This window comes from Bemisia tabaci, chromosome 2, assembly GCF_918797505.1.
Source record: "Bemisia tabaci chromosome 2, PGI_BMITA_v3".
Taxonomy (NCBI): Eukaryota; Metazoa; Arthropoda; class Insecta; order Hemiptera; family Aleyrodidae; genus Bemisia; species Bemisia tabaci.
In genome coordinates this window covers 34,715,755-34,729,863 of record NC_092794.1, presented here as the reverse complement: position 1 = coordinate 34,729,863, position 14,109 = coordinate 34,715,755, and the positions used below count along the sequence as shown (strand labels likewise).

Genomic DNA, 14,109 nt, shown 5'->3' with positions numbered 1-14,109 from the left:
CGTGCATGTACCGGCCATGAAGTGGTATAATTCACGAGATTGAGGAAAGAAAATTCTTTTGAACTATCAAGTTACATGAGTTACTAGAGTGGCAGTATTTTTGGGCACCTTGAGAGTCAAAAACCTTGACCTGTATTATCTGCTATAATAAATTTTGAGAACAGAATGTCCCTCATGGTCAATTTTCAGTTTCAGCATGGCTTTCAGCGTGTTTAAGGCACAATTTTTATGGGATTTTTAGTGCACTGTTCTTGCAACATAAAGAATGGCAAAAATGACGCAATGCAAGATTACATTTGCTTCTCACCTTTAGCATTTCCTTCTATTTCTATCTGATCGATATCATTGCCCCAAAATTTACGTTTCCACTAGGTTTTTCTTGAAATCATGAAATACCAAAAGAATAATTCGATTTTCCACCGAAAACGCGGTCGCATTCTGGCGGCCATAATTTACAGAAAGTCGTCAAGCTGATGTTTTTGCAAATTTTGTAAACTTTCAATTTAAACGGAGTTAAAATCGAAAAATCCACAGGAATAAAAAAGCGTTGGAAAAAATGATGGCAACATTCTGAGCTGTTTCGTGCGCGAAATTCAAGTTCCGATTCAGCATCTCAAAATAGGTAAGAATCAATGGCTCCAACTAACTCTCTATCCAATGCAAGCTAAATCCATGTTTTGCTTTATGGTGTCTGAACTAATATTATTCTCCGGACTAAATCATTGATCCCAAATGAAAAATTCTGTAAAACCAAATTAAAAAAACTGAAGTACATATAGTAATCATTAGCATTTACAAGTAAAATTATCATTTATTTCTATGTATACATTATATGATCAGTCCTTCCGAGCAAGAAGTCTTTTTACATACATTCTGGTGGAGCGATTTAGACACTAGGCACAAATAAAAAATAACAACTTATAGAACAAGAAAAAGTTGCACTGATCTTGTCAAACGGAAACCAATGGTAAGGTTGAAATTGATTTTCCTAAGAAATTTAAAATGAACCTTACACGAAAGTCTATATTTTGTTGAAAGCAGCAATGTCAACACTCTGGACCTGAAACAGGACAAACAAAGGTTGAAAGTGAGGACCCTTGGATTATCAGAGTCTTTGGTAGAGGAAACAAACACAGCTTTCAAGTAACACATTGTTAGTTATTGTGCAAGATCATAATTTTCTCTGGATAAATTTACCTAAGTTGGCACTAATGTAAATTTGACTCTCCTCAACGGGCATCACTGTTTTGCTCGCACCTGATTGGTTGGTGCCCAACCTTCTTATTTTTTCCCTTCTTATTTTTTCTCCTCTCTTTTTCCCTCCCTCACTGTTGAGATAGTCAAGATGGAGTGCTTTTGTATCGTTTTTTTCTTCATGTTCGTCATTCGTATTGAATTCCGAATAAAGCTATGAAAATCTCAAAGAAAAATGTCTTTTTCTTAAGCTCTATTAACAGGTTATAGAGCCCAGACCTGTTAATCGCAAGTGTTCCATAGCTAAAATGTGTCAAATGTGTGGTCGGTACTAGTTGCTTCACGTTGAGTTTTTCAAGTGCGTCTCGTGGTTGCGTTCACGCGATCGAACTGAGTGGCCGACAAACCCGGGAGTTAGTGTTTTTTTTTGACAGTCTACATCTCATCGGAAATTTGAAGCTGAATGACAATAACTACTTCCCCTAGTCGGTAAAGGTACGTACTTTGCTAGCTCAGCGTGAATGTCTGGAGGCGATAGACCCAGGGTATGGCGATGAGACTGAATTTGTTAAATTCTCAGACGCAGAAAAGAAAAAGAATGCCGCAGGACGCAGCCCTTTCGGTCATTATCCTGACTGTAAGCAATAAGTTCATAGACTATATTAGGTTTTGGAAGACTGCCAAGAAAGCTTGGGACACTCTCGAATCTTTACATCAAGATTATGGATTAATGCAACAAATAGAGTTTTTAGAAGACCTGACGACCTTACGGAAGGGAGACATGTCTGTGTCAGATTATGTCGCCAAACTAATGGACCTGAATCGGAAGGTTATGAAAACAGGTATTAAGTTTGGACAACACACTCTCGCTCTCTTGCTCTTAAGAGGTATACCCAAAGATAAATATGAAGTTTTTATTCGCTCATTGGAATTGAAGGATAAATTGAATCTTGACAATGTAATTGCCATGGTCTTAATTGAAGAAAAGCGTCAGAAGAGAGACGAAGAAGCTGAACTAAAGCAAGACGAAGCCAAAGCATTAGCAGCTTTTCAGAGATCTGGTACCAAGAAGAAGAAGCAGTTTAAAAGTAAACCAGTGTCGAAGGAAGAAATCACTGAAACAAAAACCAAACAGCAACACACAATCAATGAAGGAAGGATCTATAAATGCTTCACCAGCAGCAAGTTTGGTCACGTAGCCAAAAATTGTCCTGGCGTGAAGGAATTCTTGAAGACCAAGGAAGGTAACAAGGACCCTGCATCCGGAGCAGCAAAGAGCGCTGTAAGTAACCTTATAGATATTTACACTTCTGGAAGAGCTTATTGTTCCGTCGGTCGGAAGAATTATCTCAAACAGCAGTTGTGGTACCTTGACTCTTGTTGTTCGGACCACATGAGCCCAATTAAAGAAGATTTTGTTGACTTGGACGAGAGCGTCAGAGGAACCATCACTATGGGAAATGGTGACACTGCCGAAATCGCTGGAAGAGGTGTAGTGAAGGTGACAACTTCTGATGGCGATGGAGCAGGACTGGTTTGATCGAAAGAAGCCCTCTTCGTTCCAGAGCTCGAGTGTGCCCTAATGTCCGTAGCAAGGTTAACAGCGAAGAACCTGGATGTGGTGTTCTCAGGAGAGACCGGTATAGTCCTTGATAATGAAGAGTTGATCTTCAAAGCAAAGAAGCAGAAGAATGTGTATGTCATCCGAACAAAAAGAGTAGAACTGGAAGTTGAATAGACAGACAACAGCCAAAATGTCAAAACAGGTGTTGCCTGCCGTGTGACCACAAATTGGAAAACATGGCACAAGCGTCTAGGTCATGTACAAGCGGGATCGTTATTCCTGCGAAAAATAGTTTTCCGTAACCCGCCGTACATGACTCAGTTGACCACAGGAGATTACCCGGGCTCGAAGTCATGTTAGTCAAGAAAGCCTTTCCCCTCATTGATATCGCACCTTCTCCGACCGTATCTCTCACATCTTCGTTTCCCCTCATTGCAGCATGCATCAAATAGCGATTATCCGGAATATACGATCACACGTTTTATCTGATCGATTCCGTCGCCCACTTTTACTGATACGGAAGACAAGACTTGTCTCACTGGGTCAACAGTCGGTTAGTTTAATTTCATTTCGAAGAGGACAGAAGATCCATCGCTCTTGGCGCCCTGACCCTGCTGATATCTAGGCGCCAGTGTAAGGCGCCATGCAAGCGGGGGGGGGGGGGGGGGCAACCAGCCTTTGTGTTTGAGCTAATTGAAAATTACTTCGATTTTTTGTTTCTTTTTAATATTACCTACTTTCTTTTTAAAAAATCAAAATATTCAAAACTTGTGTAACACAAGTCGTTTGTTATGGATCACTTCCTTTTATCAGGTATTGTCTTGATTATGATAAGAAATTAAAAAAATATTAATCATGTTTCAATCGTGTTTAATCTTCATAGTATTTTCTTTCTTATTATTTAATACTCGCCCCCCCCCCCCCCCAAAAAAAAAGAAATATTTGATATAAGGGCATAACTTGATAAGATAAGGAAACTGTAAATAATGCTTCAGTCGTTTGTGTATGAAATATTTTGCTCTTACGAAAGCTTTCGTGAATAGTACTAAATAATGCTATTGAAGATTTTTATTAAATTTAAATTAAATGTATTTTCTGTCTCAAGCAATGAGTTCCTTCCAATAATGTGATCAATTCAAAGAATAAATCAATCAGGAAGAAGAAAACTCCTGAATAAAGATGTAAGTTTTGTATCTTTGAAATTAAAATAATTTATATCCTCAGTAGAGGAGTAGAAATGAAACATCACTTTAAAAAAATCATAGGTCAACAGAAATGTAGAAACAAAGTATAACAAAAATACATCAATACCAACAAAATAAAACAGTTGAAGCCCAAAGCCTTTCAAAGCTACAGTCTGGCTCCTTATGAGATTTCTATATTTCATTTGACCTAATCGTAAAACAATTTAATAAAAATAAATACAATCTTCTACGCTATATTTGACACGCCTGTCTTTGAAGAAATATTGAAGAAATCTAAATCCTCAATATTAGTTAACTTTGGTAGAAAGCATCTCGCCAATTGTTAGGAACCAGGAGGAAATAATGAGAAAGCTAGAAAAAATTATTTTTTTCAGGGTCAACGGTGGGCCAAGCGCCAAATATTCAACAATAAAATCGAGATGTTGTAAAACCAAGTAATACTGAGAATATTGAGAGGAGGGTGGCATATCTCTTTCCGCAAGAGCTAAGATGACCTTGATTAGCATTTGAAGCACCAAAAAGGAAGGAACTTCATAGGGGTTGGTACCCTATAGCTTATTTGACTTAAATATCTGACACGATTAACTGACTGTTTAAAAAAATAATGAAGATTTGGCAATTAAAAACAATACAACTATTCTCGCAAGATGGATTGCACATGAAAAATGTAAGACGCGATGGCGTGAGTCGTGAACTCGCAATCGTAATGCCCCGCTCTAGTTTAAGCAGCATTGCAAATAAGACAAACGGAAACAAACACAACATGGAAACAGAGGGAGGGAAAGGATGCGCGTTAGCGATGGCGCAGAGATACAACTATTCGTGCTTGAAGGACGTCCGTGCTGCGTCTGAAAAATTGAAGGCGCGATGACGCGAAGCGTAAGTTCTCAATGCTGTGCTATATGCTGCCAATTAGGTGTTGCTCAGATTCGGGAGAAAAGTTAAAAAAGAGGCCCGAACACATCTCTCCTACCTTCGGCTGTGTTATTCACGTAGTGCTTGCAGCACCATTACGAATGAGACAAACGGAAACAAACACAATATGGAAGTGGAGGGATGGAAAGGGTGCCCGTTTACGACGGCGCAAAGATACAACTATTCGTACTTGATGGACGTCCGTTAGGGTGTGCCTTATTTTTGAGTTTTGCGAAAATCAAGTTGGTCAACCCCTAAAAAGTTTCTATGTAGTCTCTAAATTAACCCCCTAAAAGGAAAAAAATTTAAAAAAATTTTAACCCGTGCCTCAAAGGGCCTAAAGGGCCTAAACCCAAAATTCAAAAATTTTGGCAAGCGACATATCAATTCTGAAGGAAAATTGCAAGTTACGGCCCTCTGGGCAGAAATTTCGTCTATTTTGGCGTATCTTGAAGCGTAAGGTCACAAACGGCCCAATAACGACGTGAGGCTATGGACCCGCGGGGCGCGCCGCGGCCGGCCGGCCGCTGAGCGCGCGCGCAGGGCAGGGTTGCGCATCGCCGCATTACACCGGCGTAGAGGAACGAACGGTGGGGTGGGAGGGGGATATCCGGTGGAAAAGCATCCACATTTTCAATAGATAATGAAAATGCATTATACTTTTTCAATATAGATGAGGAAATATATGAGCCATACAAGGAAGTGATGAAAAGAGTGACAAATACATAAGTAATTTGTACGATTAGGAGCGTAGGTGGGGAAAATTTCCCGTAACTACAGAACAGCCCTGAAAATCTCCGGGAAATAAAAACTGCTATTGTCAACATACTTGTTTATCATCAAAACAGAAAATTGTCACCCACCGAAGGTACCGGAAACCACTGGTATTTGACTACCTAATTAAAAATATATGTGCGATGTTGTCGAATAGTAAGCCCTTTACGCGATCAAATGCGACTAGTGTAACTTTAATTGGAAAAGTTGAAGAAAAATTTGATGAAAGAAAATTGCCCTAAATTCGGGAAGTGCTCTAGTGTTTTTCTACTATGTGAAGTGTTTGCACATGAATGTCAATAGCAGTGCGTGGAAAGACTCTGATCCGGTAATTCCAATATGGAATGAAAAATGTAGAATCCCTGTGATACATAGTGTCCATGTTTACCCTCCTTTTCGTTAGTGCATTTTACGTGACATCAGTGAGAGAGTTTTATTCGAGTGGTTCAATCTAGCTTACCCACTTACATTTTCTGGTACTGCAATCCCACCACCATCACCCCCCCCCCCCCCCACAATTACTTGCTGTAATAAAAAATGTAATATTAGCTGATCGAAAAAATATGGTCTTTACAGAGATCTGAACCCCGCTCACCGATTCCGTAGGCGAAGCCCTTGACCACTCGGCTACTGGAGAAGATTTGAAAATAGCTGGCTAATGTGTCATTTATCCTGGCGAGGCCAGGCAATCAACATCAGCTGTAAGTTGGCGAAGCCAGGTTGAACCTCTTAAATAAAACTTTCTAATTGATGCCGCGTCAAATGCACCAATGAAAAGGAGGGTGAACAGAGTCTCATTGATACATCCAACCACCAATGATTCCACATGAAATGAAAAAACTTACTTTCTTCCGTTTGGCGGGATTCATAAGCGAGCTTCTGGGCACGAGCTTTTTTCTCGTCTGCTCTCCTTTCCTCTGCTGGAAGAGTAGCATCCTCCACTGTATGGATATTATGCATTCTCGTCCAGGTTTTCGCTGAAGAATTAAAAATGCTTTATCCTCTTCATTTGCCATGATATCTAGAGCATTGCATAAAGCAGTGTCGAAAAAATGTCGATTTTTGCCGTAAAATCAGTCTCCAAATTCTCTTGAACCAGCGATCGACGGCCAGCATTTTTTGATACGCGCCTAAACTCCTCTTAAAAATGTAAACATTTTTAAAAACATGGACACTATGTATCACAGGGATTCTACATTTTTCATTCCATATTGGAATTACCGGATCAGAGTCTTTCCACGCACTGCTATTGACATTCATGTGCAAACACTTCACATAGTAGAAAAACACTAGAGCACTTCCCGAATTTAGGGCAATTTTCTTTCATCAAATTTTTCTTCAACTTTTCCAATTAAAGTTACACTAGTCGCATTTGATCGCGTAAAGGGCTTACTATTCGACAACATCGCACATATATTTTTAATTAGGTAGTCAAATACCAGTGGTTTCCGGTACCTTCGGTGGGTGACAATTTTCTGTTTTGATGATAAACAAGTATGTTGACAATAGCAGTTTTTATTTCCCGGAGATTTTCAGGGCTGTTCTGTAGTTACGGGAAATTTTCCCCACCTACGCTCCTAATCGTACAAATTACTTATGTATTTGTCACTCTTTTCATCACTTCCTTGTATGGCTCATATATTTCCTCATCTATATTGAAAAAGTATAATGCATTTTCATTATCTATTGAAAATGTGGATGCTTTTCCACCGGATATCCCCCTCCCACCCCACCGTTCGTTCCTCTACGCCGGTGTAATGCGGCGATGCGCAACCCTGCCCTGCGCGCGCGCTCAGCGGCCGGCCGGCCGCGGCGCGCCCCGCGGGTCCATAGCCTCACGTCGTTATTGGGCCGTTTGTGACCTTACGCTTCAAGATACGCCAAAATAGACGAAATTTCTGCCCAGAGGGCCGTAACTTGCAATTTTCCTTCAGAATTGATATGTCGCTTGCCAAAATTTTTGAATTTTGGGTTTAGGCCCTTTAGGCCCTTTGAGGCACGGGTTAAAATTTTTTTAAATTTTTTTCCTTTTAGGGGGTTAATTTAGAGACTACATAGAAACTTTTTAGGGGTTGACCAACTTGATTTTCGCAAAACTCAAAAATAAGGCACACCCTAACGTCCGTGCTGCATCTGAGAAATTGAAGGCGCGATGACGCGAAGCGTGATTTCTCAATGCTGTGCTATATGCTGCCATTGAGGTGTCGCTCTCAGATTCGGAAGGGAAGTTTAAAAAGTGGCCCGAACACATCTCTCCTACCGTCGGCTGTGTTATATTCACGTAGTGCCTGAAGCACTATTACGAACAGAGACAAGAGACCCTCCACTGGCCTCCTAGCGACAGGTGGAAGCTTTTACTTTCGGGGCTTCAACAATTCCTTATGGACAATTATTAGGGAGCAACAGTCATCACCCTAGTTTCGGCTGTTGACTTACCTACATGGTCGATGATGAACTTCGGAGGACGTCATGAGCCAAACAAGTTTCCGAAACGTCGGCCATTTTCGGCTTGTTTGCAAAACGTAACTGCCAACATGTTGTTGAACATCAACCATGTAGGTAAGTCAACAGTTGAGTGCTGAAGTCCCAAAAGTAAAAGCTTCCACAATGGCCAAGATACTAGTGGAGGGTCTCTTGTCTCTGATTACGAATGAGACAAACGGAAACAAACACAATATGGATGTGGAGGGAGGGAAAAGGTGCGCGTTCACCACAGCGCAGAGATACAACTATTCGTACTTGATGGACGTCCGTGCTGCATCTGAAAAATTGAAGGCGCGATGACGCGAAGCATGAGTGCTCAATGCTCTGCTGTATGCTGCCAATGAGGTGTCGCTCCGATTCGGGAGAAAAGTTAAAAAAGAGGCCCGAATACGTCTTCCTAATCGTCGGCTGTGTTGATACTCGTTATTTCTTATTTTTTCAGGTTCTTGTCTGATTATTTTTTAGGATGGACTTTTAGACCCACGTCTTAAGCTCGTGTAAACCGCAGCACTGACGCGGTTCTCATGAAAATAATGGTGCTTGGATGCTTCTAAAGGCTTTAATTTTTAATGTTTTCTTAAATTTTAGAAGTCTGTCAGTCACTTCAATACGTTCAATTTTACAATTTTTACTCAGTACGATTAATAAACTTTGAACCTGAAAATAGCGTAAACTTGTGCTGCTTTGCCAAACTTTTCTGAACCCCTCTCCAAGGAGGGAATGCTCGTAGGAAACTTTAATCATGGTAATTGTTACACAAGTTTTGTCAGTCAAGCAGGAGTGAATTTCAGGCTTTGGCAGTAAGCTCAGTGCTAGTTTTGATCAAAATAAGCAACGAATTCATGTAGTAGAAGACCCTATCCAAATTTTTCAGGTTTTTCAATAAAAGTTCAGCATAGAATACAAGGGTATGAAGTTAGTCACATTGAAATTATGAGCATAGAGGCATGAGCTATTCCTGTTTCTACTTAAGAGGTCTAATTTCACCATTCCAATTTTTCTCCCAAGTTTTCGGTAATTTAAGAAGAATAATACAATTTCTCTTTCATTGCTTGTTTTCAAAAATACTCATAAAAAACACTTGAATGATAATGATCTGCTTGAGAATTTCACCAAAAGTTTGAATAAAAAAGGAAACCACAGTATTATCCAGAATAAATATCCCACGCTATCCTGAGAGTCCACCTCTACGTAAAGACAAACTCTCCATTCAAAGATAGGGAGCAAATACGAGTACATTGACAGGGCTGCCACTTTACTTGGGGACTCTAAAAGCACGCTGCTAATATATTTGCTCCCTATCTTTGCATGGAGAGTTTGTCTTTACGTAGACGTGGACTCTCAGGATCATTACAGCCTCAACTTTGAGACCGTTTTTGGAGCTTGGGAGTTGATTTCAGAGAAAATCAGTGGGACCATCGTGTTTCTCGCGGACTTTTACATAAGAATCAATAGTCAAATCGCAAATTCCTCACACATGCAACACCTCCATTAATCCATCTCCATGTTTGGCGTTAACATTTAGCGTCAAATCTTTGTCACTAACTAAACTATAAAAAAAAGACGGTTAAAATGCCAAAAATATCGGAAAAATAACGATCTGTAGGTGCTGTGCGGGCCGCGTTAAATTTTTTTTTCCAAATCCTTTTGGCGTTTTTTTAGCACATGGAACCATTTTAAGACCGTGCAACATTTGATTTGATTTAAACAAGTAAGCCTCACCCTTGGGGGAAGGGGGTGGTGGACAGATTTGACCGTTCTACCATTTAGTATTCTTGTAGTTTAGACACTAAAGCATTATGAAGCGCCCATATTGGCTCAGTAAGTTACATATTTTAGGAATAGTAGGCACTTAAAAGTCACTGATCATAGAAAAACACGAGTCTCCAAAAATGAAAAAAATCTGAACACGGTGGATTTTATGGTAGACTAGATAGTTGACAAGCTTCTATGTAATTTGTATTGCTGAGTTCAAAATTGACCTTAGTTTTTTTGCGTTGACCCATTATCTTCCCACAAAATGGGTTTTTTTTTTTAAAAAAATTGGAGTTTTTTGTGGGGAAATTCAATTTTGATTCAATTTTTTTGGGAAAACGGTGCATAATATTTAAAATCAAGGCCATTTTCGGATTCAGCAGCTAAAGTTACTTCAAATCAGACTTTACTGGCACCCATCCTTCATTGTAATATTTATTTAAAAAATAAAATAGAAGCGAAAATTTTGAGTTACAGCTAAAAAAAATCTAGTCATATGCTACTAATATTTGATAGCTTGGCCTTGGCTGTAGATGACCTACTGCGGGCGCTTAAGCATGGACCTAACTTTTATTTTCAAGGGATCCATTTCTCATCCAATATGTCCACGTTGTGGCTCACTACACCTCTCAACACTGTTACAGTCAGTGGCGTGACGTGCTTTATGATATATCGATTGATCTCCCATATAAATCTATGGAAAAAGATCGATAGACAGGTTGTTTACACCTCAATAATCGATTCTTTACCATGGCTTCAAATGGAGAAATATCGATAATTGATTAATCACGCCTCGCCACCGATTGCGGTGTGGTGAAGAATGGGGAAAAGATATGGAACCGGAGGGAAGCCTCGAAGGCATACAGCTATCACCGACTGGCCTGACCGTGGAGACAACGATGAAAGTAGGAGAAAGAGGAAAAGAGCAAGAAAATAAACGTGGGATTCCCAATCGCTGATAACTGATAAGTCATGAATGTAGAGTCGGTGCGAGAGCTATTATTTTGTGGCCACTATAGCGGTGCACTAAAGTGTATGGCGGGTTACGGAAAACTATTTTTCGCAGGAATAACGATCCCGCTTGTACATCATGAAGCAATGTCAAAAATCCCCTATCTACAGGTTATTAAGAAAGAAAACGGAACTGAAATCTGTGAAACTTGCGTTCAAGGAAAATTCAGCAGATTTCCTGTACCGAAAGCTCGATCTGAAGAAACATCCAGTATCTTGGAAGTGATTCATAGTGATTTGATGGGGCCAATTAAACCAGCCTCATTGGGTGGATCTTGTTTTGTGCTCACGTTTTACCACAGTGGCTTGTTTGAAGACTAAGGCAGCAGCAGCAGAGGAAATTTTGACATTCAAAAACATGGCGGAGAACCAGAAACAAAAGAAGATAATGCGTTTCCAGTCCGATTACGGCACAGAGTATGTAAACCAACACTTAAAAGAGTGCAGGAATCCTACACACCCATTCTGTACCAAGCTACCCTCAACAGAACGGCCTTGCTGAGAGGAACAACAGAGCATTGATGGAGATGGCCAGATGCATGTTGTTAGAGGCAGGTGCGCCAAAACGTTTTTGGAGCGAGGCAATCATGACTGCCAACTACATTAGAAACAGATGTCCCTCCTCAGCAATTAAACACCATATTCCTTTCGAAATTTGGAATAATCGATCCCTCAAGGAAGAAGAAGTAAACAGGCTAGGAACCTTTGGTTGCTAAGCTTGGGCGAAAGAACTGCACCCTGATGGTAAGCTATCTTCAAAAGCTGAAGAATGCATCATGTTAGGTTATGAAGAATCAACAAAAGATGGCTATCGTTTATGGAGCATCAGACGACAGTGTGTGATAATCAGAAGAGACGTTGTCTTAAAAGAAAACTGCTTTTCGCTTAAACATACCAATATGGAAGACGAGGATAAACCTGATGAATTTTTCCTTGTGCCTTTAGAAGACGTTCCTAAAACAATCAGCAACGAAGAGGCTGAAATGGATATCCTACCCGCAACAGATGCAGGTCAAGACGGCCAACCAGTACAAGCTGAGAATGACCCGAATGCTGGACAAAAAGAGGAACCTGCAGCAACAGGTGTCGAACAAATTTCTCCAAGGAGATCTGAGAGACTCAAAAAACCCACCGTCTGTGGATGCTGTGCTACAGGGGAAGCTGATTTATGTCCTACTCATGTGTGTGAACCGAAAACACCAAGTGAAGCAGTAACTGGAAGTTTTGCACAGGAGTGGAAGGTAGCTATGGACCTGGAAATAGCCAATATGAGTACAAACAAAGTTTGGGAACTTGTGAAAAGACCCAAGAAACACAAAGTTATTGGCTCTAAGTGGATTTACAAGATCAAGTATGATAAAGAGGGGAACATTGAGCGCTTCAAAGCGCGTTTAGTTGCACAAGGATTCAAGAAAACTGTCAATCTAGGTTGGGAAGACACCTTCAGTCCAGTCGTTCGAAGGCGAACTCTCAGAGTCATTATTGCGATCAGTGCTGAACATAACTTGAGTGTTCATCATGTGGACGTCACCAGTGCCTTGAATAGCCCTCTATCCGAACATCTCCACATCTACATGGAGAAACCAGAGTTTTATGAAGATCCCACAAGGAGAGCAAGTGGTTTTGTCTGTAAACTGAAGAAAAGTCTTTACGGTTTACCGAACTCGGGCAAAGACTGGTATTCTTGTGCAGGTAACATCCTCTGTTCTGATCTTGGTTTCACTCAATGTATTAGTGACCCATGTGTTTTTTTTAAAGCAGACCTAATTGTAGGACTTTATGTCGATGATCTTCTAGTCGCAGGGGAAGACACCGCTGTGTGTACGTTTAAGCGTGATTTGAGCTGCCATGTGAGTGTCAGAGATCCAGGTGAAGGGACAAATATCTTAGCATTCCAAATAGAACGTACGGAAGATGCAGTGATGCTAAGCCAGATTCCATACGCCAGGAAAATATTGGAAGAATATCGCATGGACCAGTGTAAACCATGTTCAACACCCATGGCAAAAGATGATCAATCGGAGACCGAAAAGTTTGATTCCACTCTCTATCATAGTGCAGTAGGCAGCCTTCTTTACCTATCCAACAACACAAGACCAGACCTCACCTTTGCGGTCAGCAAGGTCAGTCAGTTCAACCAAAACCCCAAGACGAGCAATTGGCAACAGGTGAAGCATATCTTTCGCTATTTGAGAGGAACAATTGACCTCAAGCTTCCCTGTCGCAGAACTGGGAAACCCATCCAAGTCTATTGTGACGCTGATTGGGTGAACGGTTCAGATCGTCGGTCTATTAGTGGTTATAGGATTCTACTTGCAGGAGCTCCGGTCATTTGGCAAACCCGCAAGCAGACTAGCCTGGCAAGATCTACTGTCGAAGCAGAGTATATGACAATGGCAGAAGTAGTGAGCGAACTGAAATGGTTGCGTAATTTTTTGAGTGAAATTGGTCAAAGCAAGTTCTTACCCTCACCGTGCTCTATCTTTGCAGACAACACTGGAGCCATCACCCTTAGTGAAAGTTTCCTACTTACAGACAGAACGAAGCATATTGAACTACAGTATCATATTTGCAAGGACCAGGTCAGTAAAGGTTTAGTGAAATTCCAACATGTCCCATCCGCTGAGAACTTAGCTGACATTTTTACTAAAGTGTTGAACGGTCCTAAGACCAGCCAAATTGTGTCCAATTTAGGTCTTAAATAATTGCATAATTCTTTATTCCTTAAAGTTAATAATTTTTGCAACTCAGATTGCGCACTTACTTTTGCGAGACGTACAAGTTTTTATTTTTCTCTTCTTGCTTCATAAAAGAAACTTAATACCAATGAAATTAACATAAATACGGTATACGAATGTCAATAATTTATTCAACCATCTGTCTACTTTTGATGAGGAAAACAAATTTCTTAATGTATCCATTAGAATCCTCACCTTTCTTGCATCATTGTCAGCCATTTTTAGCAGACACCAATTTTCTAAGTGTATGTTATTAGATTTTGATACCACTAAATGCTAATTATAAGCTCAGCGCTATCCATTCCACCCATTGTCTATCCGCATCCTATTGCAGTTTTTGACAGAACACAAGAATTATTATCTGTCAAGGGGAAGTGTTAGTTATTGTGCCAGATCATAATTTTCTCTGTATAAATTTACCTAAGTTGGCACTAATGTAAATTTAACTCTCCTCAACGGGCATCACTGT

General features: G+C 40.3%; 1 protein-coding gene across 4 annotated transcripts in view; it reads right to left on the bottom strand.

The window, feature by feature from the left end:
* Nucleotides 1-791: 791 nt before the first annotated feature.
* The window catches only part of LOC109034625 (elongation factor 1-delta), a 156,745-nt gene continuing 143,427 nt past the window's right edge, over nt 792-14,109 (bottom strand). For all 4 annotated transcript variants that reach the window (XR_011899305.1, XR_011899307.1, XR_011899306.1 and 1 more), the window contains one exon: nt 792-1,060. Coding sequence is in view for 1 of the 4 variants with exons in the window: in XM_072297211.1 (XP_072153312.1) it covers nt 1,022-1,060 (39 nt within the window). In the remaining 3 variants the exon portion in view is untranslated. The remainder of the gene's footprint in view (nt 1,061-14,109) is intronic.